The sequence below is a fragment of the Sciurus carolinensis genome, chromosome 13, assembly GCF_902686445.1.
Source record: "Sciurus carolinensis chromosome 13, mSciCar1.2, whole genome shotgun sequence".
Lineage (NCBI taxonomy): Eukaryota > Metazoa > Chordata > Mammalia > Rodentia > Sciuridae > Sciurus > Sciurus carolinensis.
Genome location: NC_062225.1, coordinates 52959025 through 52986263, shown reverse-complemented (window position 1 = coordinate 52986263; position 27239 = coordinate 52959025). Strand labels below are relative to the sequence as shown.

Here is a 27239-nt window from a genome sequence, read left to right as displayed (position 1 = left end):
TCTATTTTTAATAGACTGGACTTTGGAAAAGAAAGGACATGAATACTTCATATAGTCTGATATGGCACATAAATGGTACTGAGGAAGTTCATTATTTTCCAGTGAAGGAAGACGAGTCTGATAAGTATAGCATTCTAATCTCATTTTCAATGGTTTTCAATCTTTCTTTCACTTGTAATTGGAATGCAGGAAGATTTTTTTTCTTTCAATCAGAAAGATGGGATTTGTCAACTGTGCACAAATTACTTAAGATCAAGTGTTTTGTTAAGTGCAAAAGATTAGCTGAGATACAGTTGTTTGGATCATTGCAAGCTCCATTCAATTTTATAAAATGTAAAACCTTTTAAATAAAATAACATTTTTTTTCTTTTATAAACAAATTGAACACTATGGATTTGAATTTAAATTCCTAAAATAGCTTTTCCCCACTAAAGATATGTTTTCTCTGTCAGCAAATATTTTTTGGAAGAACACATGTGGTCCAGTTCACAGTGGAAAGCAAACCTTTGATGAACAAGATTCTAAGTTCTAATTCTTGGGCTCAAATCCTGACTTCACTACTTAACTGGTTGGGTCACAATGGCTCTAGAACACAATGACTTTGAACTTCAGTTTTCTCATCTATATTTGTAACAATATTGACATGATATTTGTAAAGCTCCTAGCATGGTGCCTGGCACATAGTATGCACTCAGTACATATTAGCTATGTTATTGGGTTGCATCACTCTCATTATCAGGGATAACTTGCCTTATATAACATATCAAAGAATGTATATTTTACAGGAAATAATTTTCTCCCACCTGAGCATAGGAAGGGAACTTAGGTAAGAATAAACAAGGATGGAAAATAAATCTATATTTTTTTTTCTAGGATGAATAAGGGCCAGGGACTAGCCTTATTATACACAATGTCCCCAACCCCAGAGGAGCTTCATCAAAATCATTACATTTCCTTATAAGCAGTGTCAACTTCCTTCTCAGAGGTTTATGAACTTCTGAGTTCTGAAAAGAGCTAATGGGAACCATTGAAAGGAGGTCACTAACTGGTAGAGACCATAAAAAAAGAAAAAGTCAAGGATACCTGCCTCGGAGAAAATGGAATTCAGGGAACCACCATATGTTCTGGTGAACAGCATGGTAGCAAAAGCTGCTCCTGGGATAAGAATACTTTAGTCATCAGTGTGAAATTGGCATTTTTATCTATATATTAATGCTTCCAAAGCATCCTTCAACTCTTCAATAGAATGCCTTCAACTCTTCCCTCCATAACACTATGGCAAAAAAGGGTCACAGAAACTGAACAGAAGTAGATACCAGGGGACCTCAGCAAGGCAGTCCCATCATCTGGAAAATGTACTGGATGGCTTCTAAAGTCACCTGCAAGGCTAATCACCTGTGGTTTCAGGCTTTGAACAGTGTGGTCATAAAGATAAGCATTAGGCCATCCTATTAAGATGTGGTGTTTGTGGGTTTTCGTGAAGGAATTAATTTTGGAGCCATTAAAAACAAAACACCATAAATGTGTCTAACTTGGCAAAAGTCTTTAAAAGGCAGTGAAATCTTTGACTTGGCATGTTCTTTTTTTTCCCCTTTTTTTAAAAAAAAAATTATCTTATAGTGCTTTGACAATTTTATGAAGACTTTCAGTCGTCATCTGTGAGACCTTTATAATTAAGTCATTACATTTTTCTGATCTGTTTGATGTTGTAAGCTTGTCTTCTTTCTTCTTTCTGCTATACAGATACACACACCTCTCACCACCCAGACATTTCTCTGGATTCTTTCTACCCACCCACTGAAGCATGTCATGGCTCTGACAGCCGTTTCCAGAGGAGAAAGGCAGGCAGAGGTTAGAATGTAGGAAATTTCAGTTTTATAAAAAGTAGTTAAGAGGATGGGGAGGGATTTTATGATACTAGAATAAAGAAAGGGTTTGTCTCCTTTTCATTTAAAAATTTTGGCACTAAATAGATAAGAGTGAAAAATTCAAGAGGGAATCTAAAGACTTCATATCAATGGCTACTCTTTGTGTATTTCCTTTGTCCTCATTTATCAAAGTAAACCTTTTCTTGAATTTCTTAAACACCTGTGATCATGGGAAATGTACTTTGGGGTCTATTTCTGATTCAGGAGACCTCCTCACGGGAGTTCCTATCCTATCAAGTCTGGCAAGGGCAGATGTGAAAAATCTACAGGTGGCCCATTGTAACTCCCAGCCTGGGTGAACATCACAATTAAGACTCAGGTATCCTGAAGAATACAGTAGGTATAGAGGAGAAATAGTTCATGGCAGGGCAAAACTGTGAAAAACTGTGAATTTCTCTACTGCCCTCAGTATTTATTTCCTCTTAAACTTAAGCTGTCTGTGACTTCTAGTGGAACCCTAAACAAAGAACAGAATGTAAAAAAGCAAAACTACAAACACATCCTAACAAGTTTGAGCTGATCTCCCACAGTAAGGACAATTGGAATTGATCCACTTACATTCTCTTTCTCATAACCCAGTCCATCTGGGTGAGGTTATGTCAAATCCAAGGATAGCAATAAACTAATGGGGGCAGAATATCTTGGACCTAACATTCTAACATGTTTCCTATAAAATTGTTCCTAAAGTCTTCGAAATCCAATTTCAGTGAAAATGAACCCTTTGTTGATGTCCTTCACATAAGAACATATCAAGTACATGGAGATTGTTATGAGCTGAATTATAACCTCCCAAAAAACTCATATGGTGAAGCCATATTTCATATGTGACTGTATTTGGAGATGGGTCCTATAAAGGAGATGATTAAATTAAAATGAAACATTAAGGTGGGCCCTTGTCCAATCATGTTATTTTTATAAGAATAGGAAGAGACACCAGAGATATGCATGCACAGAAGAAAAGCCATATGAGAACAAAGTGAGAAGGTAACTACCTTGCAAGAAAACAGGTCTTGAAAGAAAATGAACCTTGGGGCACCTGGATTTTGGACTTGTGGCCTCCAATGAGAAAATATATTTCTGTTGTTTAGGCCATAAGACTGTGATAGTTTGTTATGAAAGCCCTAGCAAAAACTAGTACAAAGATCATGTGAAGATATTTCAAGATTATATGTTGCAAGCTTATTCACAGATCTTTAATGCTAAGATATCATAGTATTTTGTTGCTAATGGCTAAAATAATCTCAAAATGAGTACTCTTGGGTTTGCATTTTAATAAAGTACCATGTTAATGCCAATAACTTACCTGTTCAAATTATTAATTTTAGTTTAAAAGTGCATTTTGTTCCTTTCTATTTTGCTGCAAATCATAATGGTCTACACCGAAATTTTAGTAGTTGGCACTAAACTATACCCATTTGAATTTTTGCATTGCTTATGAATTATAATGAAATTGACTTCAGAATAGTTGTGTTGTGTGTGTGTGAGTGTGTGTGTGTGTGTGTGTGTGTGTGTGTAGTTCCATTATATATATATAGAACAACTTTTGTAAAAAGAACTACCTAACCCTTCATATATTTAAATGACTTTCTAAAACTGAAATGAGTTATGTATTATTACCATTGATATACTTTGTGGATTCTTGAGTGTAGTACCATTAAAATTTTTTTCTTTGTGCTAGTTTTCTAATTTATGTATGAAGTCTGAGTGCAAAACAAACAAACAAAACTGCACTACATGAAACAAACCCCTATGTCTGTTCATAATCAAATAAGTTGACATGCTCTTATGGAAATATACTTAGGTTTTCTTTAATTTGGCAATTACTGTGAAACCAGAAAAGGCTTATTATGCCCATTGCCAAAATTCCAAGAGTGTATTCGGAGTCCCACAGGATAGTATATATTTATTCATACTAAATTCTATTCTTAGAAACTGCCTGAGGAATTTAAAAGAAAAAATACTCACAAACATACACACTTGCACATGATTCTAAGTGATCATAATCAGTTTTGGGGGTTTTGCAAATGAGTCTTATAAAAAATAGCAACTTTCACTGTCAAGTTGGAATGTTTATCTTCTACTCAAAACTAGAACAACATCTAACTCCTGTCTGGTTTTCCTTTGGTGCTTATCACCGAGTGATGATGCTGATTCCAAGTCCAACTCAGACAAGGTACACCTCAGAGAGGCTGCAGTAAGGGTGACAGCCTCCAATGAACATGCCTAGGGACAATTAAGTCCTGGCAAACTGATGACTGCCCCAGCAGGTGATATTAAAGACCTGAGTTCTATGTAGTTGGAATAATTTTAAGACCCCTAATGTTTGCTAAGATAGTATAAAGAACATTACCACTTTCATCTACAGAGTCAGATTTCAAAATACATTTTGGTTTGCATTTTACTTAGGAAAATGCTTGGGAAAAGGGAGTGAACAAGCCTTGTCTGTCCCTGACTTCCTTTCCCTTCTAATATTCCAGGAGTTTATGCCCTCAGGAAGAACCTGACTGTCACTCTTAAAACCAGTGTCTTTCCATCTCCAGATGTCACAGTCTCAGCAATATCTGAAATGCTGTATCACCTCCCAGCTCCAGACATTCATTCTAGCCCCCTCTAGCCTATTCTCTGCACTTTAGCCATAGGAGGTGTATAAAATACTGTTTGCTTTAATAGACTGCAAGAGCCATGGGAGCTGGGACTGGATCTGTTTTTGCTCACTGCTCTGTCCCTGCATAGATGCAGGCACAAGGCTTAAGTATTTTTGAATGGATTACTAAATGCCTGACTGCACCCCCTCAGGTGCTTATCTCTTCTACTATCCTTTGTTCTAACATGCCTTGCTGTATTGAATCTCTACTCTGGAATCTTTATCAGGCCTACCTCATGCTCCCAGTCTCTTCCTTTTTATTCAGACTTGTTGATTCCATTCCTTCCAAATCCTGGTTTTTGCTGGCGAAAATAGATAACCATAATAGGGATTGCTTTTCTCCTCAGTATAGTATAAAAACAGAAGTAATTTCACAGCAAGATTTAGATAAGGGTCAATTCCCTTCATAAAATTTGACACAGTAACTCTTTGCTAACTATTTGCAGAAATTCAACAATTCAAGTTTGGAGAGGAAGACTGGGAATCAAGAAAGTTATAAGACTAATAATCCATCAGAAGTTCTTGGGCATTCCAATTGGAAACAGGTCACATGTAAGCTCTAAGATAAATGAGTACACAATTAGTTTGTTTCAATGAAAGCACAGACAAACATGAAGAAAAGGAAGGTGTATAATAATTTGGTATTTATTGGAGCTCATGCCAAAAATGTTTATGCAATAAGTGTTTTGCCTTTTTCTTCTTTTTTAACTCTTTACCTGGCAATGTACTATGCTAGAAACATCTGTTGCCTGGAAAAGATGGAGTGGGTTATGTTCCAGCTCCACCATTGATTAACATGTATAATCATAGATAATATACTCCATTTGACAAGTCTTTAAAACAAAGAAATTTTCCAGGGTGCTTTTTTTTTTTTTTTTTTTTGGTATGGGGGTTTGAACCCAGGTGTGTTTAACCATTGAGACCCATCCCCAGTCCTTTTTAATATTTTATTTGGAGACAGTCTTTCTGCATTGCTTAGAGCCTTGCTAAGTTGCTGAGGCAGGCTTTGAACTCACTATCCTCCTGCCTCAGTCTCCTGAAGGTGCCATATTTTTTAAGGAAGAAATTTTATTTGATAACTAAGGTAAGGGATCAGAACAGTATATTATCAAGAATAAATAGCATTTTAAACATCTTATATTGTCCAAATAATTTTGGGGAAATTTATAGTACATGTAGTATTAGCAGAATATTCCTCACCAAAAGTGAAAATTTTCATTTTAATAGTTCTAGGAGGAAGAAATTCCAGCTTAAAATTTGTGAGTACTTGTTAAATACTTGAAATATAAAATTATTAAGATATATGGAAGGATAGAGTCAATTTTATTTGGTTTTATGGAAGCAAGAAAATCCCAGATTTGAATTCCAGTTAACAATTTGTGGACATGTTACTAAATGTTTTCAAGTAATATATCTGTTACAGGATAATTTTATGAGGTTACTTAAAAGAATAAGATGTACAGAGTATAAAGCACCTGGGGATAGTTTCTGGCACATAGTGTTAATTATATGGTGGTAATTATTGTGTTTATAGATTACGTAGAATCATAGGCCCTTAGAAATGAAAAGGACTTAAACTATAATCTAATGTGGGATGATTGATAACTCTGACAGATTGGTCTCTTGAGTGTTGCAGAATTAGAAGAGAATCTGAAAGGAACCTTAAGCTCATTAACAGCTGAAGTACATTATCTCACAAAAATCTTCTTTTTCATGTTATTTCCTCTCTTAAAGTAAATGTAAAATGTATAAAAAGAACATCATCACAAATTAATACAATGGGCCTTCTTGTTTTGGTTTGACTGAAATATTCTAATTCCATTTCATCATTGTATTTCATTTGTCAAGTTAATGGCTTTTAGGTATACTCAATATCAACAATAGTAAAGTTCAAAGTATTAAACTAAAATGATAAATAAGGTAAAAAAAAATGTCTAATCCTAGGTTTTCAATTATAAAGGCAAGAAAGTGATAACACAATATTCAGAAAATATAAATCAGGAAAATCACTTTCCAAAATAATATGTGTTGAAACAAAATAATTAAAATCTGGAAAATATTATTCCAGTATGTAAAATATTAGACCTAAGAGAAGAACACTAAACACTACACTCCATCTCTTTATCCATACAAATTCTCTTCCTTCTGCAGTTCCCTCTAGTGAGTCACTGAAGCATGGAGGACAGGAGAAGATATAATCAAAGCAATGACAGGAATATGCATATATTAGCTGTTACCAGATAGACTGAAATAAAGGAGACTAGAAAAGAATATAGATAGTTAACAGGTGATGATAGGAAAAGATGTCCGACTTGGAAAAAACCAAACAAACAAACCTTAAATCACCAGACTAATGGCAGCACAGATAGAAAATGATGGAAAATGGGGAATACTTAAAGACATGAAAGGATCCCTTAGTGGAAACTAAAGCCCACTATTGGAAGCAATGACTGCTTTGATGAAATAACAACAAAAAAAAAATTGACACATTGATATTATCAAGAGAATTACGGTCTTAATAATGCTAACTGGGAATTCAAGAGGGTAAGATGGTTTGGGGAAGTATAATCAAATTATCCTCTATGTAAGGATGAACACACCACAATGAATCCTGCTTTTATGCATAATTATAATGCGCCAATGAAAAAATAGACATGTAAATTAATAGAAGGAAGACTAGAAGAGTAAAGAATGGTGTTATCTATGTGGACACAGTTAATTTCACCTTGTCATCATAGACTCAGAAATCACTCAGATTTTCTTGAGAATTCGGGGACTTGAACTGGAAACCTATGTGATGTCCATACTCTAGGACCATTCTGATATTCCCAAAGAAAACCTCTCCTGTTATAGAATAGATATCCCAAAGGGATCAAAACTTTAATTATTAGAATTATTACGAAGTTATCAGAAATATTTCCTCACAGAGAGCAAGACCATGTGGGTACCATTTTGTAATCCACAATCACCTCTCCTTTTAAGTTCATCTTCCTACCTAACTCGAATGAGCATATGCATCACTGTCTGCCTATCTTTTCTTTCTAGATCAGACTAGGACTTTTTGCTTCACTTAAGCACTTCACATTTCCTCTCCGATCTACTTCACATCTCTTTCAGCTCTCCTAACTATATTTTGTGCTAGGAAATCTGGTATTCCCCACAATGTACTGCTCTAACTCATTTATCATTTGTCCCAAGTTTTGCCTGACTCTTATAGGTTGAGAACAATGTTTGTTGGTGCTTCCTTATGTTCCTCACCAGGTCCAGAACAACACAAGGACAAATATAAAGTAGATATTAACACATGTTCACTAAAGGATTAAGAGTTATCTTAGACTTTGGCCTTCCATATGATGTAGTGTGGACTAAAGGTACGATGTGGATCTTAATGTATGACAGAAATGAATACAGATAATTCACAAGTCTGTTATAGTTATTGTGTATGTCTATTGTTAGCACATTAAAGAATTTTATCCATTTTCTTTTTTGCTACCAGAGATTGAACCCCCGGGGCACTTAACCACTGAGCCACATCCCTAGCCTTGTTTATAATCTTGTTTTAGACAGTGTCTCGCTAAGTTGCTTAGGACTTGAATTTTATCCATTTTCTGATGCTTTCTTTCCACCTCTAATCGTTCATTTTTTTCAATGCTTTCCAATTCAGAATGAAATGATTATTTGAGAGAAATGCTTTAAGCAGAAAATGTATAACACTATTTTAAATAAAAATGTAAACATACTAAGATATGAGAAACTTGGTTAAGCAAAGAAGAAATCAAGCACAAGAATTGTGAGTGTCTAAAATATATTAATATGTTAAAATATTTAAGAAAGATTAAAAAAGTTAAGATTTTAAATCTGGTTGTAATTATTTTTCTATGATCAGCTGGTGGCATTTTTCTAATCTCTTTTGTTTCCTCACCTCAACAAGTATTAATTCAGCCCCCCAGGATAACTAACTTCGGCAAATTCCAGTTTCTTCAGGTAAAAGGCAAGCAATATTCTTAGTTCCATCAGCAGACCTGGCATCTTTTTTGTTTTGTTTTGTTTTGTTTTGGTACCAGGGATTGAACTTGGGGGCACTTAACCACTGAGCCACATTCCCAGAACTATTTTGTATTTTATTCAGAGACAGGGCCTCGCTGAGTTGCTTAGGGCCTCAATGTTGCTGAGTCTGGCTTTGAATTCTCTATCCTCCTGCCTCAGCCTCTGGAGCTGCTGGGATTACAGGCATGCACCACCGAGCCCAGCAGGCCTGGCATCTTTTAGATAAGGTGACAAATGTTCCAGGTTTCCCAGGAAACTCTTGGTTTGTGGCTGTTATAAAGGGGAAATGATGAATTGTGTTTCTTTACTCTTCTGGAATTGCTCTGCTTGAGCAATCATTTTTATGGTCTCCTAACTCTTGAGGGTCATTGTGGGAATCAGAAAGAGCAAATATCCTAGATGCCTGTAGCTGAGGTTACAGGCTTGGCAAGCCCAAGGCTCTTGGTGAAAAGGAACTAGCATCTCTTTCTTTAGGAGAGGTCACCTGCATCAGTGCACAAGTACTAGACAAGCTAAACAAAGACTGTATTTCAGTCCCTTCTTGGGACTAGTAGAACCCAAGCTGTGTGACTCTACAGAGTGGACTGTTTACCAGCTATCCTAAAACCCAGCCTACATTTTATTCTTCCATGAAGTCAGTCTTGATTAACACACATCATTCCTTTCTTTAAATTTTTACAGAACATATTTTCTGTGCCACTCATTTGACTTGAACTCTGTCCTTCCTGGTGAATTTTCCGCAGGGTTATAGCTTGGGGTGGGTTTTGTGATAGAAGAAGTACAGCAATTACAAGTCTGCTAAGGATCAGAAAAACAAGCTAAAGTCCTTGTGTACATTTATCTCCCTGTACATGAACCTAAATCTGATAGCAAAGATGAGGTAAATTTATTCCCAGTAGTCCCCACATCTTATCCTCAGGTGATATGCATCGAAACTCCAAGAGGATGCCTACAACTATGGATAGTACCAAGCTCTCCATATGCAATGCTTTTTATATACATATAATAAGGTTTAATTTTAAAATTAGATGCAGTAAGAAACTAACAACAACAACTAATGAAATAGAGCAATTGACATATAACAATTTTAACAATATGGTATACTAAAATTGCCAGCATCACTTCTCATACACTTGGGTACCATTTTTAAGAAGAATAAGGGTCACTTGAACACAAACACAGTGACATCCTCATAGTCAATCTAATAACAAATGCTAAGTGAGTGATGGAAGGGTAATGGATATGCTGGGTAAAGGGATGATTCATGCCCGGGGCAGGACAAAACTGGATGGTGAGAGATTTCATCACATACTGAGACTGGTGGAAAATTTAACACTTCATACTTAATTTTTCATTCAATATTTTTGGACCACAGTTGAGTGGTAACTGAAACTGGAAAGCAAAATGCAAATAAAGGGACTAACTGCACACACTAATAATAGGGAGATCAATGCTACTGTAATTGTAAGATTGAAAAAAATGAACTATTTGGTTTAATAATAGAGTTATTTTTTATTCAATACTTAGTACTTAGCAGGATTTTGCCAATGACAATATTTTGAAACAAATAGTTCAAATTTCAAGATGCCCAGTGTCATAAGTACTATCATTATTCCATTTTATAGTTTGAGGAACTGAAGTAGAAAGTAGAGAGGGGTTAAAGAATATGGTCAAAGTTCACACATCTACTAAGAGTTTGAACTGGGACTTGAACCCAGGCAGTCTGACTCCCAAACCTTCATTCTTTTTTTTGTTTTTTTTTTTTTTGGTACCACGGATTGAACTCAGGGATACTAAACCACTGAGCCATATCCCCAGCCCTATTTTGTATTTTATTTAGAGACAGTGTCTCACTGAGTTGCTTAGTGACTCGTTGTTGTTGAGGCTGGCTTTGAACTCTCGATCCTTCTGTCTCAGCCTCCAGAGCTGCTGAGGTTACAGGTGGGCACTACCATGCCTGGCACAAGTCTTCACTCTTAACCTTCATACTATCCCACCTTTAATAATGTGTAAGGTCTGCAGCAGCCTATGCTTGAAGTTTGGTCATTTGGTGTGTGGTCTCTATTTCTTATAGCAATTTTATTGCTTAAGAGGTCTATACAAGTTGGACTGGGAACTGTCTTTGGCATCTAGACAAAGAATAACCAGCAAAAGGTATAAAATCATTGCAAACATGTTATAAACCCACAGGACCCCAGAATGGCCTTCAGACATGTTATAAACCCACAGGACCCCAGAATGGCCTTCAGAGATCTGAGGAGAAGTACTAAAAAGTGATAGCACCACAAAGGTCTGGGAACCATCTGGTGACCAGGAACAAAATTCTTTGATTTTTCTTTTTCACAGAAGGAATAAGAATAAACAACATAGGCAGCATTGAATAATATTTGGGTGTAAACTTGGGATATATCAAACTGGCAAGCTTCTTAATCTCTCTGTTTAATAGTTTATCAAAGGGAAATACTCTTTGCTGCCTTATATTGATTTTTTGAGTATTAATGAAATAAGGTATACCCAATTACAAGCACAGTGTCCAGTATAGAGTGTTCACCATAGAGTGCATAACTAACTTACTGTAGCTAATATTGGATCCTACAACAGGCAAGAATTCAAAGGGTTCTGTGGACATCTGGGATTTGGGGTGAGCAGTTACCTTTTCACCCAATGCCAATATAACACCAGTTTCCTTTATTGAGTCAATCAGATGGACTTAGCCTTCTGTTTGAACTCCATTTCCATAAAGCATAGGCCTCATCTAATTATCCTACCGTGATTGTGACCATTCTGCCCTTCTGTTTGGCAAACAAACCTGTGCATGTAAAAAAAAAGCTTCTTTTTGTTTGTTTCTTCTCTAACCATAAAATGCATTCTCTTCCAAATCCTCTGCCAACCTGAGCAATAAAAATAATAAATGAGGCAACAGAAGACTCTACTTGGACCTTTAAAATGCTCCAGCAAAGGTGACCCTGGAAAATTATTATGGCACGTTATCAATTAGTTGACTCTATGTAGAAAAATGAAGCTAAATGTTCCCCCATTCTGTTTAGTTTTATATCCCATAAATCCAGCTAAAATACTTCATTGGAAATGCATATGGTAATATCCCAGACAGAGTTATGTTAGGTATGTTCTCTTTGGGATTCTCAATGGACATTTTAAATATTCAGGTCACCAGTAGAGATAATATACTCAAGATGACAAATTACTTCAATAAAACTTAACACAAGGAGAGTCAGTCTCTGTTTTTCAATGCAGTCAAAATTATAAGACTAAAAACAAAACAGACCTTAAAATGTTTAAGATGAAAGTCTGTCTTTGAGAACTATTCTACCCATGAGGCTAAATTTGACACGAAATATTCATCATACTAATTTAAATTTTAATATATGGCCTACTTAAAAGCTTCGTACTTCAAAAGGTTTTCACATTTATTATGTCATTCTGTCTTAATTAAGAATCCACTGTAATATTAGATTAGGTTACACCTTTGAATTGTTACAAAATTAAGTTTATATTCCCTAGGAATAAAGGTACTTTTCTAATAATGATACGAACATCTGAATATATAATTTTTTTCCCAACAAATGCGTGTGACTTACCAGTTTCACCAAGACATGAAATTTTGTTAGTAAAGTTATATTTTCTGGAACACTGTTATAATATAGAAATACTTCAGGAAAAGTAGGTGGAAATCAAAATTGTCTTAAACTTTTCACTTAAAAAAATAAACTGTGGGGGCTGGGGATATAGCTCAGTTCATAGAGTGCTTGCCTATCAAGCACAAGGCCCTGGGTTCAATCCCCAGCACTGCAAAAAAATAAAATAAATAAACAAACAAACAAACAAACAAACAAACAAACTATGGAAAAATAACTGTAAAGGATGGGTAATGAGAGTTTCATATACCTTTCATCTACCTCCTTCCACCTCTGTTAATAACTTACATACTATTTGAGAATTCTCAAAACCAAAAACTTAATATAGGTAAATTAGCTATTAACTAAAGTACAGACTTCATTAAGTTCTACCAGATTTTATCAAATATCCTTTTTCTATCCTGGCATCTAATCCAGATCCCACAGTCCATTAAAATGTCATGTCTCCTTAGTGCCTTCAGATTTGTCTTTATTTATTATTTGAGTATTTGACAGATGTGAAGAGTATCAATCAGTTATTTATAGAATAACTTGGTTTGGGTTTGTCATGATTAGATTGAGATTATGGGGTTTTGCTGAGAATATCAAGAGTGCCACTGAAGCAACATGCCTTCTCAGGGCATCACCTGGGCACATCGTCACGTCTTTCTACTGGTGCATTTTTCAGTGTACAAAATACATTTATTAGAAGGACAATGGCATTCTTAGAACCATATTTTGGGGGAGATTTTTTTTTTTCTAAATTTAAATATGAATGTTCATCTTATTCTAAAAATGAAAGATAATTTTATCTGAGCTAGGAAAGGCTAAACCCAAAGGGTTAAGTCAGTGGTGACAGGGTTACTATTAGAAGATTAATAAAGGACAGCTAATTTTATTGGACCGTGATTGTGACCATTCTGCCCTTCAGTTTGGCAAAACAAACCTGTGAATATAAAAAAAAGCTTCTTTTTTTTTCCTCTAAAATCTCAGTATCCTCAAAGATAACCTAGAACAGAGGTTCTCATCCCTATGTAAGGATGTTGAGCCTCAACCCCCTACCTCCTATGCATAATTTAGTGTGTACATGCAAATATGTGTATTTTTCTAAAGATGGGGTGTTCCCCTTTACTAGACTCTTATTGAGGCAAAAATTCAAAGGGAAGTTAAGAAAAAATGATCTAGAGGATGTCTACCTGGAGATAGCTACCTATCTAATTTATACTCTAGAGAAGACCTTGACACCAGATAGGAAAATTTCACCTTTCTGATATTCTGCTCTCTCTTGACTACACTGTCATTGTTTACTAGATGTAAAGTGATATTTAATACCAGTTTATTTCTGAGCTTATAAGATAACTAGGTAGATGATTGGCAAAAGGGAAATGGCATGAAAAAGATGAACCTAACTTCGGATTAGCATTTGGATGATATTAAAAGCTAAGAGGGAAAAAAAAATCACACAGTAGAATTTTTAAGTTGCTTAATCATACACAAAAATACTAGCTGTTATCTGTGTTCATCATAAAAATATATAAATATTTCTGATCAGTTTAAGAAAAAGCTCTTGAAAAATATGGGGTCAGAGTGTTTGAGAAAGTATTAAGAGGAAGGCTGTCATTGAATTGGGAACATGACTTATCTTCCATTAACTCAGGTAATTGTAAACTACAAAATAAGAGAAAGATACTGTTGGATCATAATCAAGTTATAAGAGCATTCTTACAATCTAGAAACCTTATTAAAATCAACCAAATACTTGAAAAGCTATTTGAAGTTTGCTGAAAGCCTGTTAATGTTAAAAGTGTATTTCTCTGGCCTTTGATCTTTAGCTAGTCTTAAAACCTTTCTCCATCTCACTTCCTAAAATTAAATTTTTTTTTGTAGTGACAATTTTTTATATTTGACATGATATTGTTTGTAACTAGGAGGTAGATTCATTAACCTGATTTTCCATGTCTTTGGAAAAAAGTTCTTCAACTCAATCTGTCAATATCTTTAAGCATTTCTTATTTAAAATCAGGATAATGCTATTCTCTTGCTTAACGTGCATGGTTTTCAGAAATGGGATCAGCATATCCCTTTATTATGAAAATAATTTAAATTGCTAAGCACAGTGTACATTGGAAATAATAATGAGGAACTTGAAAACAGAGGGGAAAATTGTGTGGAACTAATGATATATGAACTAATGATGCCATTATTTTTATATTGTAAAATAAGATGTGATCTACTTAGCAAAATTCCTTGAATGATCAATAAATATTGACTTGATTGGTTGGTTTCTAAGTAACAAAGTCTGAGAATTTGTCAAAGTTAGAAAAGATCATTGAAAATTACAAAATATAATAAATTCTTATTCAAGAATTGTTTCAAAATATATTTAATTAATATTTTAATGGACTTAAGTTAACTTCAAGTACACAAGAAAACTATGGATTCTCATCTGATTTTTTTGGGCTTTTGGTATCTGGGAATGTATGAAACACCCTCCTCTTAGCTCATTTGCAAAATGAGAGGCAGAAAAGTAGTAGAAGAAATAGAGAAGAGCTTTGACTTTTGTGTCTCTGCATCATTCACAGTGGTATTCAAATAGATATCCAAAACATTTTTAGAAATTATTTTTTCAGATTATTTCAGTTCTGTCAGCAATAAACATTTACATTAAACATTAAACTTTGTTTTCTAGGGTAAAGGATGAACATGTTCTGTAAAGAAAAAGAAATGTCTACTAGGGTTGAACTGAGTTTTCTGAATTAGACAGTGACTGATTTGGCCCAGTAAGAGTCTGGCCCAAGTTCTATATGGCAGAATATAAATTGGAGACCGACAGTTGAGCCTCCAGTGCAAGACAACTTTATTGGAAGTCAGAGATAGATCTCACTGACAAGTTTCCTAGAATGGAAAATAAAAAATATTCCCATAAATCTATAGCAAAGAAAACAAAACAGACAACTTATAACCAAACTCTAAGACATTGATTTTAACAATGGCCAGCTATGTTGATATAACATTCTTTACTTCTGCTGTACCATGAATAATCTTTTATGGAGTTGGAGAATAACATGTTAAGTGAAATAAGCCTATTCCCAAAAAACCAAAGGCTGAATGTTTTCTTTGATAAGTGAAAGCTGGGGTAGGGGGTAAGGGAAGAATGGAGGAATGTTGGATTGTGTTGAGGGAAATGAGGGGAGGGAAGGAAGGGAAGGAAAGATGGTGGGAGGAGACAAACATCATTACCCTATGTACATGTACAATTACATGAATGGTGTGACTCTATGTCATGTACAACCAGAGGAATGAAACGTTGTACTCCAAAAGTTGTAAAATGAATAAAACTGCATTCCTCTGTCATGTATAACTAAACAGAACAAAAAATTAAAAAAAATCTTTTAGAAAATATGTGCACTGTGTATGTTGGGCATTCTAAGCAGTCCACATGAGTATAAAGTTCGCCAAACCTTCAAAGAGGAACTTTTTTCCTTTGTCAGAAAATTAAACAAACACAAAAACAAAACAAAAAACCACGATATGCCTTACAGCAATAGGAAAACTTCTAATCTTAAAAAATATCCAGGTCACTGATAATATAAGAACAAGTAAGAAGCCTAAGAATGTATCATTTCCTTCCATTTCCTTGGACATAACTTCTTTGAAGCTAAGTTGAGAATTTCAGATGGATGTATTGAAAATACTACTTAATGAAAAGTTCATTACGCTTCATCATTAAGAACAGCCCCCAAAGTCTCAGCAAAATCTAGTGCAATGAAAAAAGATAACACAGGAAAAGTCAGAGTTTTACACACTGGTTCTGAGATTTTTCAGAGTATGTAAGATTGTGAGAAATTTAGATTAGTAAACATTTAACTATATAAAATAGAAGCCAAATATTTATTTACTGAAATAAGTATTCACCATGCATGTAAATATAATTGCACCAGTAAAAAGACGGTATTTTGTCACCAAAGTTTAATAAAGAATCTAGAATTATTCAACAATTATTTAAGTATCTACTTTATGCCAAGCCCTTATTGTCATTCTTTTGCAGGACTTCACTTAAAATTGATAATTTATTGAAATTTTCTTAACAGTTCATGAGTTTTCACAGATTTTTTATTTTCACTATCTCACTTTATAGGAAGGAAATAAAACTTAGTCTAACATTTGTTCTATGTATATATTTAACCAGAGCATGGAGCAAGTCTTCTAGGATAGACTTTTTCTCCCAAGAAATCCTTAAGGATTCTAATGCTCTATAATGATTTACTTGTCTGCTAATTAACTTTCTCAAGTGAAGTTAAAGAACAATCTGTGCTTACTAATTAGTATTATTGACTCAAGAATTTAGTGACTACAAAACAACTATGGTTTTTGCAAGAAAATATTTTTATTTCATGTGTTACTCTTTAATATTCATAAGAGTTTTGCATATATATGTGTAGGTCAGCAGAAAGTGCAGACTGTGACATGGACTAATATGCATATGTGACCAATCATGTAAGTCATGACTTTTAGTTAAAAACAATACATCCTGCTGAATTGAAGGATTCCTTTAATGATCTCTCCTCACTTTGGATTCTGTGTCCCAGACAGTACAAATGAAAGCTCACAGCATATGGACAAGATCAAGTGTAGTTTTGACTTAGCCACTAATTAGCAATTGTAATCTTGAACAAATTGGATGGACTCTCCAAGTTTCCCTTTTGTCATTAAAAAATGAAAGAACTGGAATAGAAGGAATTTTAAGCTCTTTCCCTCTTTCAAAGCTATGATTGGAAATGAAGTAGATATTCTTAAATATGTCATAATAGTAAAATTAGGTTAAAAATAAATTTAAAGATCTAATAAAATTAATTAACACCTCAATACCAAAACAGAAAACTCTAAATAATAGTATGTCTTGTATGGATAATTGACAAATTATTCATGAATTCAATCAAAATAATCAATCTAAAGTACATGTATAGGATCAAAAAGGTAATAATCTATATGACTTTCTTGATCCCACAAATATTTTACTAGTTTTCACTGATGAAATAGGTAAGATTTAGAGTCAATGCTCACAAAATCTTCCAGGCAAATTGCATGATCATGCACAAAGTACTTAGAGCATCTCTATGAAATCTTCCCTGGGGCAATTCCTTTCTTCAAATCCTCTCATCCCTAACTGATCTACTTTGTCACACCACTTCAGATCACCATTTCATTTGCTCCTTTCTTTAGTCTCGAATAGCAATGAAACTGGAACTAGAAATTTTAACAGTTAATGCAGTTTACTCAGAGTTTCGTAGGTGTTCTTAATCCTTTTTGTCTCCCAACCAGAAAAATCTTTGAACCATCAAGAACCATGACTTTGATTTTTCTATTTGTTCCTATCACAGGTTTCCAGCTCATTAGTATCTAGTGCCTTCTGGTGACAAACTGAAGAATTGAATAATTAATGGTGAGAGAGCAGGGAGGGAGGAGAGCTACAGAGATTAAGGGGGAGAAAGAGAGGGAGAGGGAAAAAGAAAAAGAGAAACTAACCAAAGGGAATGTCTCCTTTTCTTGAGTTGTTCAACAGGTATTAAAATGCATTCTTCTTTATTTTCCCATACCATCCCTGGGTCCTTTTTCTTTTGACTTATAGACTGTTTAATAATTCCCTAAATATTTTCTCTATCTTTTTCTGCTAATCCCAAATGAAATCCCCTAATTTTTTCACAGTCTTACTACACCACTTACTCCAAAGTGTCTTTCTTTTTTAGAATCTGTTGTTGTTGACTCTTTTTTTTTCCCCCATGGCTTATTCTTAGCCAAATTATTTTCCCACGTATTCTATTTTTAATCGTGAACAGTTAAAAATTCTATTACAAGACTGTGAGTCTAGTATGTTCCTTTTACATAGTATGACTCCTTCAAACACTCGCTGATTTAATGTTTTAACTTGGGAATAAAGTGAATATTCAATCTTAAGTAGATAGGAAGGACATCTTTTGGCACATTGTGGCAAGCAGATGAATTCAGTTTCATCCTCAAAGGTGAGTATGACTTATTTGGAGTAATCTCAAGTCAGAGCAAGCAAAATGATGTTAGGCTTTGTGGATTAATATGAGAAGAGGAGATCTATTTTGTTGAGAGAGAAAATTTTGCTACATGACTGTAATTAGGGACAAATCAGAGATTCATGATGCATTGTATTCTAGAGCTTTAACTGACATGTGCCAAGAATTGGCTTTCTCAACTTTAAGTGGTTTGCAAAATATTATTTCTGTACTTTGCTCCATATATAGAAAATAATGGAAACTGGGTTTGCTATTCAGAAAATTCAATATTTATTCTAAAATGTGAATTGTTGGGTTATAGGAATATTTCATATCCTCCAAAAGAGCATAAAATCTACCTCTACTAATTAGTTTCTTTATGAAAGGCTTCCAGACAATTATAGGGTAATACTACTGGTCAACGCTTTAGGTGCTTTTCATTAAAGGTATAGTGTCGCTACCAGATGAATTGCTTCATAGAAAAGCACTTACCACAAAGCCCTATAATGGAAGGTTAAGTGCTGTATTTAATTACTAATTTCAATCCTTATTACCGATATTTTGCAGTGCAGGCACTTTAAAAGGAACCAAATATAGTCTGTTGGTTTCTGCTTCTTTGATTATAGGACTTGGTGGTAAAAGCATTAGTCCAGCAGCTTTTCTAATGAATAATAACCCTAAATTTTTAAAAATAAAAATAGCCATACAACAAACTAAAACAGAAGATACATACTACATCTTGCTATTAAACTCCTATTTAAAAGCACTTTGCTCCAAAAACTTTAATCTAGATAATACACTTTAAAATTTGTATTCAGAACTAGGCACAGTGGCCAATGCCTATAATCCCAGTGACTGAGGAGGCTGAGGCAGGAGAATTATAAGTTTGAGGTCAGTCTTAACAACTTGGCAAAGCCCTCGGCAACTTAATAGGAGCCTGTCTCAAAATAAAAAAATACTGAAGATGTAGCTTAGTGGTAAAGCAGCCCTGAGTTCAATTTCCAGTACCAAAAAAAAAAAAAAAAAAAATGTATTCAGCCTAATGCACACAATGCAGATGATTAATAATAATAATAATGATAAACTTGGTGACAACATCAGTGGCTCCTCTAGTTCTTTACATATTGATCATTAACTTTGTGTATAAAGAAATTTCTCACGTTTTCTAATTCTCTTGTGGGCAGATTCCAAGTTTCTCTTTTGTTTGTATCCTTCAGAATAACTGCGATTTTGTTCACTTTTGATTAATAATACCTAAATTACTACTTGGGAGAAGAGCACTTAGAATCTTGAACTAAATATAAAATATTACATCTAAAATAACTATTTCTAAAGTTTTGCTCCTTAATTATTATGATACTGCCAGCCTCTAATATTTAAATATATTTCATCTTGTGTTTTTTATTCTATTTAATAGGTAATTGAGAAATTATATGTACTAAACAAATATTAATCTAAAAAATACAAATATTTCTTCAAATAATTAACACTGCCCCAATTCAGGTACCAGTATTCAAAGTGGACATTAACCTGACACATGAAGATAGGGAGTATGTCTTTTTGAAACTATACTCAGATCATGGTATCTGGTACACACAAAATTATGAGATTCTTAATCACATAAAATATGGCAAAATTATAGTCATAGAAATTTTTTAAAAAAAATGACATTTCTACCAAAATGCATTAATGAATTAGAAAACTAGATTTGGAGGACCTATGCTTGTAAAAGGTATGCTATTTTTGTCTTTTACAGATATATCATGTACGTTAATAAAATAAGATCCAAGAATGGATATCTTTACCTTAGTTTAAAACATAATTTCCCAACCTAATTTGGATACGACTTCTTCCTTTCTTCTGTAGGTAAGCATTAATAACAACTAGAATGGAGTTCTTCAAGATAGCAGTATGGAAAGTATGGATAAGAGTAAAAAGTTACTAAATGAAGATAATTTTAAACATTAACTATTGAAACAAAGCTAGCCCTCAAGAAGAAATGGCCATACTGGAGATCACAGGAGTTCTCATTGTTCATGCTTGGGTCAACCTTCAAAGACGAAAACATCCCATGGCAGAGCCCAGATCTAACACTACCTTCTGTCTTCATGGCATCCAGTGTAATGACTTCCTGTCAGCACATAGGAATTGATTACTCCATACCTTAGGAAGATTATCAACTTCCTTTTCTGTAATTCCACTGAGGTTGTAGTTATTAATAAAGTAAATTTACACTAGGTCTTCTAGTGAATGTAGTGGAGACAAGTAGCATGGCTCTGAAGCCTTGCATGTACATCTAAGTTAACATTCCTTTCGGATGTTCCATTCCTTCATCTTATTGTAGATGGTATCAGAAGGATTATTCATATACTTTGTAGTGTAAAATTGTGATAATTCCCAGGACACCAATTTGGCAAACACTTATTGATTGCCTACTATTCACCAGTATCATAAAAGACACTGGACATATTAGTAATTTGCTTGCTTTTGAATATTGTCATGGAGCAGGTTTAATCACATCTAAATCAAGAAATACTTGCAAAGCACTTATCATATAGAAGAGGTTGTAGCTGGAACGTGAACATGTAGAATTATACAAATCAGAAAAATTCTAGAAAAGCATAAAGGACATTTCATTCCATAATTGTGAGTCACTGCTAAGGAAAATTGATATTTACAGATGAAAATCTGTATTTCATCAAATTATTTCTTCTAGAAAACAAATAAAGGAGCTATATATACATTTTGGTTATCATCTGTGAGAAGAATGAATTTTCATTTTATACTTTTTCTTTATACTGTGTTATAAATTGTATACTGCTCAACAATGACAACAAAATTAGCCTGTCTAAAAGGGGAACAGAGACAAATGAGACTGATCCTTTTAGGGTGATTTTGTACCAAAGGATAAGACAGCAAATACCTTGATACTTTAAATGTGTATTTTACCTAAAAGTAACATATGTGTGTTTTAATTGAGAACATATGTAACTGCAAGCAGCACAGGTTTAATTTCTAACCTACCACCTTTGTGTAACAAGAGTACTGACAAACCTCATCGGCAATGAACAAGTTAATTTTTATTTTAGTATTATTGGCCTAATGTTCAGTTGACAGACCTATGATGACTTACACCAGCATCACAGAATCCTCCTGAAATTGCACAGTTCTATGAAGCTGGCAGGCCCCTTTTGTATACGTGCTCTTCTAGCTGCTGTCTGCTGCCCCCTCCTCTCCTGCTCATCCCCTGCTCTTGCTGCACCTTTCATGGGTTTCCGCTGTGCACTACCACCAAAGCAACAGTCCAGCCTCACTTTCTCTCAGAAAGCAAATGTTATACTATTCCCTCCCTTGGCTTTAAATTTTAACTTTGTTACTTTTGACAAAGCCTTTTCTTTGTTCAAATGCAAGGATCCAGTAAAAAGAGCTTTGACACGTTGTGCTTTTTTATGTGTGCATTTTTCTGGTTTCACTGATGTCCTGAATTTTGCAAATGATAACGTGTGCCTTCAAGTTCGCCTATAAAATGTCATTTGTACACTCTAACAAGAACAGTTTAGGACAGCATTACATTCACATGATTCCAAAGTCCAATAAATACTTGATGGTTTTTTCAGAAAACCACAATTTGGTGAAACGGGCGCAAAACAGTGCTTTGTTTTCCAGTTGTTTTTTTTTTTTTTTTTTTCCATAAAATCTTCCCCAGATACATATTCACTCGCTTACCTGCAGGGTAGCGCTCGATCACTGGCCAGCTGTCCACCTGTAACGTGGCATTGCCACCACTCCTCGTGAAACGGACCACATGGTACTTCCCATCATTAATGATTGCATTGGACTCTTCAATAGCGATGTCATCTGTCCCGACATTAAACTTAACTCCAATTTTTCCTTGGTGCTAGAAGGGAGGAAGACAGAAAACAAAAGAGTTCTATTCAGTTGAACTGATTAATCGGCATTTAAGAAGAATTGCATACAAGGTATTGTTCAAAAACATTCTTTGGACAACAGCTGCTTTCCTCTGATTTTACATCTGAAAAACACCTCATAATATAAGCAAGATTCTTGACATTTGGGTAAACGTGAGACATCTCTTTCATGGATAATTGATATTCCAAAAGACACACTTTCAAGGGAATTGAGCTGCCTTCTTCCTAGAGGTTGCCAGAGAGAAGCGCACAGCTGCCTACATGAAGCCACATCCTTTCTCGTCTTTTAATAGAGCTTCTTTAATCCAGGCTCCTCATTTCACAAGAAAAGTGAGACTTGAAATCCTCCATTTTAGTTAATAGTAACACTGCAGCAATGAAATCTGTTTAGAGCCAAAAGCAAATGCTCACAATATACAAAATCATTCTAAAGGGTAGGGGCACAAAGACAGGCATTTAATGAGTGCAACTTTTTAGTCATTTTTCACAAAACCATCCAAGGTTCACAGTCATAAATGTATTCAATTTCTTTAGTTTACAGATGAGATTTTGGCAATGACTCCTTCAAGGTTGCGTAACTTAACAGAGATGTCGTAGTACCAAAAATCTGGTCCCTTGTTTTTAGATTATATCTAAGCTGAGATGAAGCTATGATACAGTTATCCAAAGTTAACTTCCTCTCCATGTTAAGCAAACTAACATCACAAATCATTCTAAGTGTAAAGTTGTGGTTGTTAAATTTAGGATTTCATAACACAAGGTGGTAAAAAAAAAAAAAAAAAAAAAACATGTGCTCATGTCCTCCTCCTCTAAGGAGCATTCTCTCACTGCAGGGCTGCCAACTCCACCATGAGCTCAGTTGACTTTTAAAGCATATAGGTTCACCCTTAATCAGTAGCACCGAATACCTGTGACTGCAGGCCCTTGTCAGAGTGCATAACTTCAAACTGTCTGCAGCTCACCTTTCATCAAACCCGAGTTGTTAGAAACCATGTCGGGGGAAAGGGGTTTAAGAGCCACACAGCCTATCCTTTCCTGTAGAAATTTTAAATCAGAATATTAGAAGCATGAAGGTTTGGAACACATTCTTTTGGTTCTTTGCTAGATTTTCATCATTGAACTTGGCAACGAGAGGATGACTTCAGCTTGCACTGGGAAGAACTGAAGATGTTATTTTTGACATTGCTCATTATCCTCTTACCGCAGATATCCTAAAGGTTTCTGTTTTTTTTTTTTTTTTTTTTAATGTGTGTTAAAATATATATAGTACATCGAGTAGTTTATTGAAAATGAGCGAATGGGAATTTTGCTAAAATAAGAAAATCACTTGAATTGCTCAAAAAACCCTGAAATAATTTAAAATAACATCTATTTTAAAGTGAGAATAATGAAAAATATGTTAAGAAATAAAAAAAGGTCCAAGGGAAACAATATAACAAAAGTCTATGCAACTATTAAAATTGCTTTACCTACTTCCACTCTGACTTTCCTAATAGCTGAACATGTATGAAGAATTCTAAGCACTTTATAAATGCTAACTCTGGTATCCTCATAACAGTCCCATGGTGGAGGTACTATTTTATTTCCATATTACAGATGATGACATGAAGGCACAGAGTGATTAAGTAATGTGGCTAGGGTCATATAGCTAGAAAAAGAGAGCTGTGATTGGAATTCAGGAAATATGGCTCCAAAGTATGTGCTCTTAATTATTACACTAAATTGAATTTAGAGTATTGGGTAATCCTAAAGCTGCAGCTTGCAGATTTGGTAAATCTAGCTGTTCTCTACAACCTCTTTTATTTTTCCTGTTAAAGTAGAAGCACCACAGTTCTTGTACTCTGATTTGAAGTTTTTTGATATATATCACTCAACGTATGCTTAAAATAATTTCATAAAATGGATAGGAAGCAATGGATCTGTGAATATAATAAGATATTAAAAAGTGGATTCTTTTTGTTCCAGTTTTAACTGAGATCTTAAGAAGATACATTATAAAAAAAAAAAAAGATTACTTTTCCGTTTTACAAAATGAGGTATAAAATTGCTTAAGTCAGACTTGCAGAAGAGAGCACTGTCAACTACTTTTAGAAGCCGAAATCTAGTCTGTCAAAAAAAGGAGGAAAGGCAAAGAGGTTGCTAATAATTAGAAAGAGATTTGAGAAGAAAGTTGGGATGTGATGGGATTCGCACATACCCTCCAAGGTGAAAGGTGACTTTTCCCTTATCTAAAGTGCAGGGGAAGAAGACTTTAATGGAACATCTCAGAAAGTTTGATATGCATCTTGTGGGGATATGGTAGCAGTGGTTGTGGTAGTTAGAAAACTGGGACTTAATATACCTAAGAAATCTTCAAGGGAAGAAAATGCTGTGACTGCCTGATGCCCTGAGGCCACAGCAAAAAGATTACAGCACCAGGGGGCACTTGTGCATGACAGATAGGACAAAGGACATTACCTGTGGACCAGAGATTAGAGAGTCAGTACAGAATGCGTGGTGTCCTGTTTAGTAGAGCAATGAATGGAAGGAGTGGGGCTCAGTGGTGCAGAAAACTCACCACCAGAAAGAACTTGGATTTGCAGTGATAGATGTCCAGGATCTGAGGGAGAAATCCAAAATGATCATCCATCTGAAGGAGATGCATTTACCCTCCTCAAAGGAATTCCTTGGTTTTTTTTGTTGTTGTTGTTTGTTTGTTTGTTTTTGGGGTTTTTTTTGTTTGTTTGTTTGTTTTGGTATTGGGGATTTAACCCGGGGCACATTACCATTGAGTTATATCCCCACTCTTTTTATTTCATTTTATTTTGTGACCAGGTCTAAGTGTCTGAGGACCTCCCTAACTTACTAAAGCTGGCCTCAAACTTGCCATCCTCCTGTGGCAGCCTCACAAGTCTCTGGAATTACAGGAATATGCCACTGCACCTGTTGTAGGGGAATTTCAAGTAAGGAAATCCTAATGATGTCAGGAAGAACTCTGAGAAACTCATCTAAATGCCTCCCAAAAATGCTCTCTCAAGAGCTTCAAGCAGAAGTTAAGACAGTTAGATGACTCCCACCCTACTTTCCAAACAAGGTCTTTTCTGCCCTTATCTCTTCCTGATTCTCCTGCCTCATCCCTTGAGGATTCAGGCAAGGAGAGGAGAAGCAAGATTCATGGAATTGAGAGGAAAACCATCATGTTCTTCCCCGCTGTACAGGAGGCCTCTTCAGTGTGACCAAGCAGTGATAACAGAGAGGATTTAACGGAAGTTGTACGTTATTTGTTTTTATACAGGAGCAAGTCAAAGTTACTTTTTATGTCTAAAAGAGAACAGTTGACCTTTTTACTATCCAAGAGTGACTCAAGTCGGGCTGACACTCTGCCTGGACTTCCCTGGGGTCAGGAAGAAATATTTCCACAGAGGAATTTTAAATTCTTGGTGCATTCTAAGAACCAATCCTTGAAACATAACAAGGACATGAAGATAATGGTTATCCTGGAGTTGTCCACCATCTGGGGGTTGCTTCTAATGTACACATGTTTCTTACATCAGGAGAGAGTGGAAAAAATTCTTGATGTTTTCTACTTGTTCTAATAGGAAGGCCACATTTATTTTCCCCAGACTTCTAATTATTAAAAAGTTCTAATTATTCAATTCTGTGAACAGAAGCATTGCAGAGCTAAAGCTAAACAGTGACTCAAACTCAAAAATAAGTCACTTTAATTTATCCTTACATCTTTCTGCAACATGGCATATAAAATGCTTATTTTCTAGGGTGCAGAAATCCTCAGATTTCAGAGGGTTTGATTGCTTGCAACTTATCTAAGAAACAATAAGGGTCAGTGAGGCTTAGAGAGCTTCTGACTTTTAAATGATGTCCATCTGTTCTTGGATATGTTCATCAGTTGCCTCAACTCTCAACTTACAGACTCAAACTCTATGGAGTTACCTAGAGTAGTGAACGCTACCAAAGGAGCTACAGACAGTAGGCCTTTCCCCACTTTTACACTATCTACCTCACCCTAAGTTGCATCAAGACCTTAAAAAACAAGTAAGTGATAGCCAAAGGGTCATCTCCTGCCCCTGGAAAAAATTTTTTTAAATGTAAAGTGCAAAATATTCCTGTCAAGCATATTTATAGGACTAGTTTTTACCATATCATTCAGAACCAGTGAATATTCTCAAAACACAATCCTCCCATGTTGACAGGATAGCAAGCCATTTCAATTATATAAACAATAAAACTTGCTAAACTTTCTTGCCAATAGATAATTACAATTTAAAAGAATTCATTTCACATTCTTATTCTCTGGGATTAAATGTGATTGTCTCGGCAAATTCTCATGAATATTGCATTAGCAAAACCAGCAGTCATTTCACTGGACATGTACTGATCTCTCTGTATTGTATCTTCCTTGAAATGAATAACTGGCTCACACCGACATTTCACAAATCTATTATGAGAATATCAGTAATGAGCCATTTATAATTTAATGAAGTCTTCCCATGGATTCATTAAATAAATAGTGACAAAGGTAATTATTGATTTTTTCACAAAAGCTCATTTCTGAATAAGGATTATAATATTAAACCAAGTTAAAAGGAAACATCTATGAAATATGACTCTGGGAAGGTACTTGAACGTTCTAACAGTGGCATCGTGGTTTCATGTACTGTCTAATACCATCTGAAATGACAAATTCATTTGCAAAATATTTCTGAAGCAAGATTGAGATTTAATGGTATTCTCAGTATCTTGGGCATCTTTAAGCAAGATGTTTATGTGTTACAGATGCCTATGTATTCTAATTTATGTGCACATGAAATAAACAGAATACATACCACACACACACACACACACACACACACACACACACACACACAGATTTAGCCTTCTGTCTGGCATACAGATATGTTTTGTAAGATTTCAATTCACTGCTTTCTCTCTTCTACTCTGAGATTGCTGTGTAGAACTGTTTGGCACAATTATGCCCAGGAAAAAGAAACAAATAAAAAATGAAAGGTTGACTCCTCCTTTGCCTGTTTATTTAC

The 27239-nt window shown here is 34.9% G+C and overlaps 1 protein-coding gene across 36 annotated transcripts in view; it reads right to left on the bottom strand.

Moving 5' to 3' along the window:
• Positions 1–27239, bottom strand: part of Nrxn1 (neurexin 1) — a 1060789-nt gene that overhangs the window by 136892 nt on the left and 896658 nt on the right. For all 36 annotated transcript variants that reach the window (XM_047521996.1, XM_047521998.1, XM_047521995.1 and 33 more), the window contains one exon: positions 22004–22175. In XM_047521996.1, the coding sequence (XP_047377952.1) occupies positions 22004–22175 (172 nt within the window). The remainder of the gene's footprint in view (positions 1–22003; positions 22176–27239) is intronic.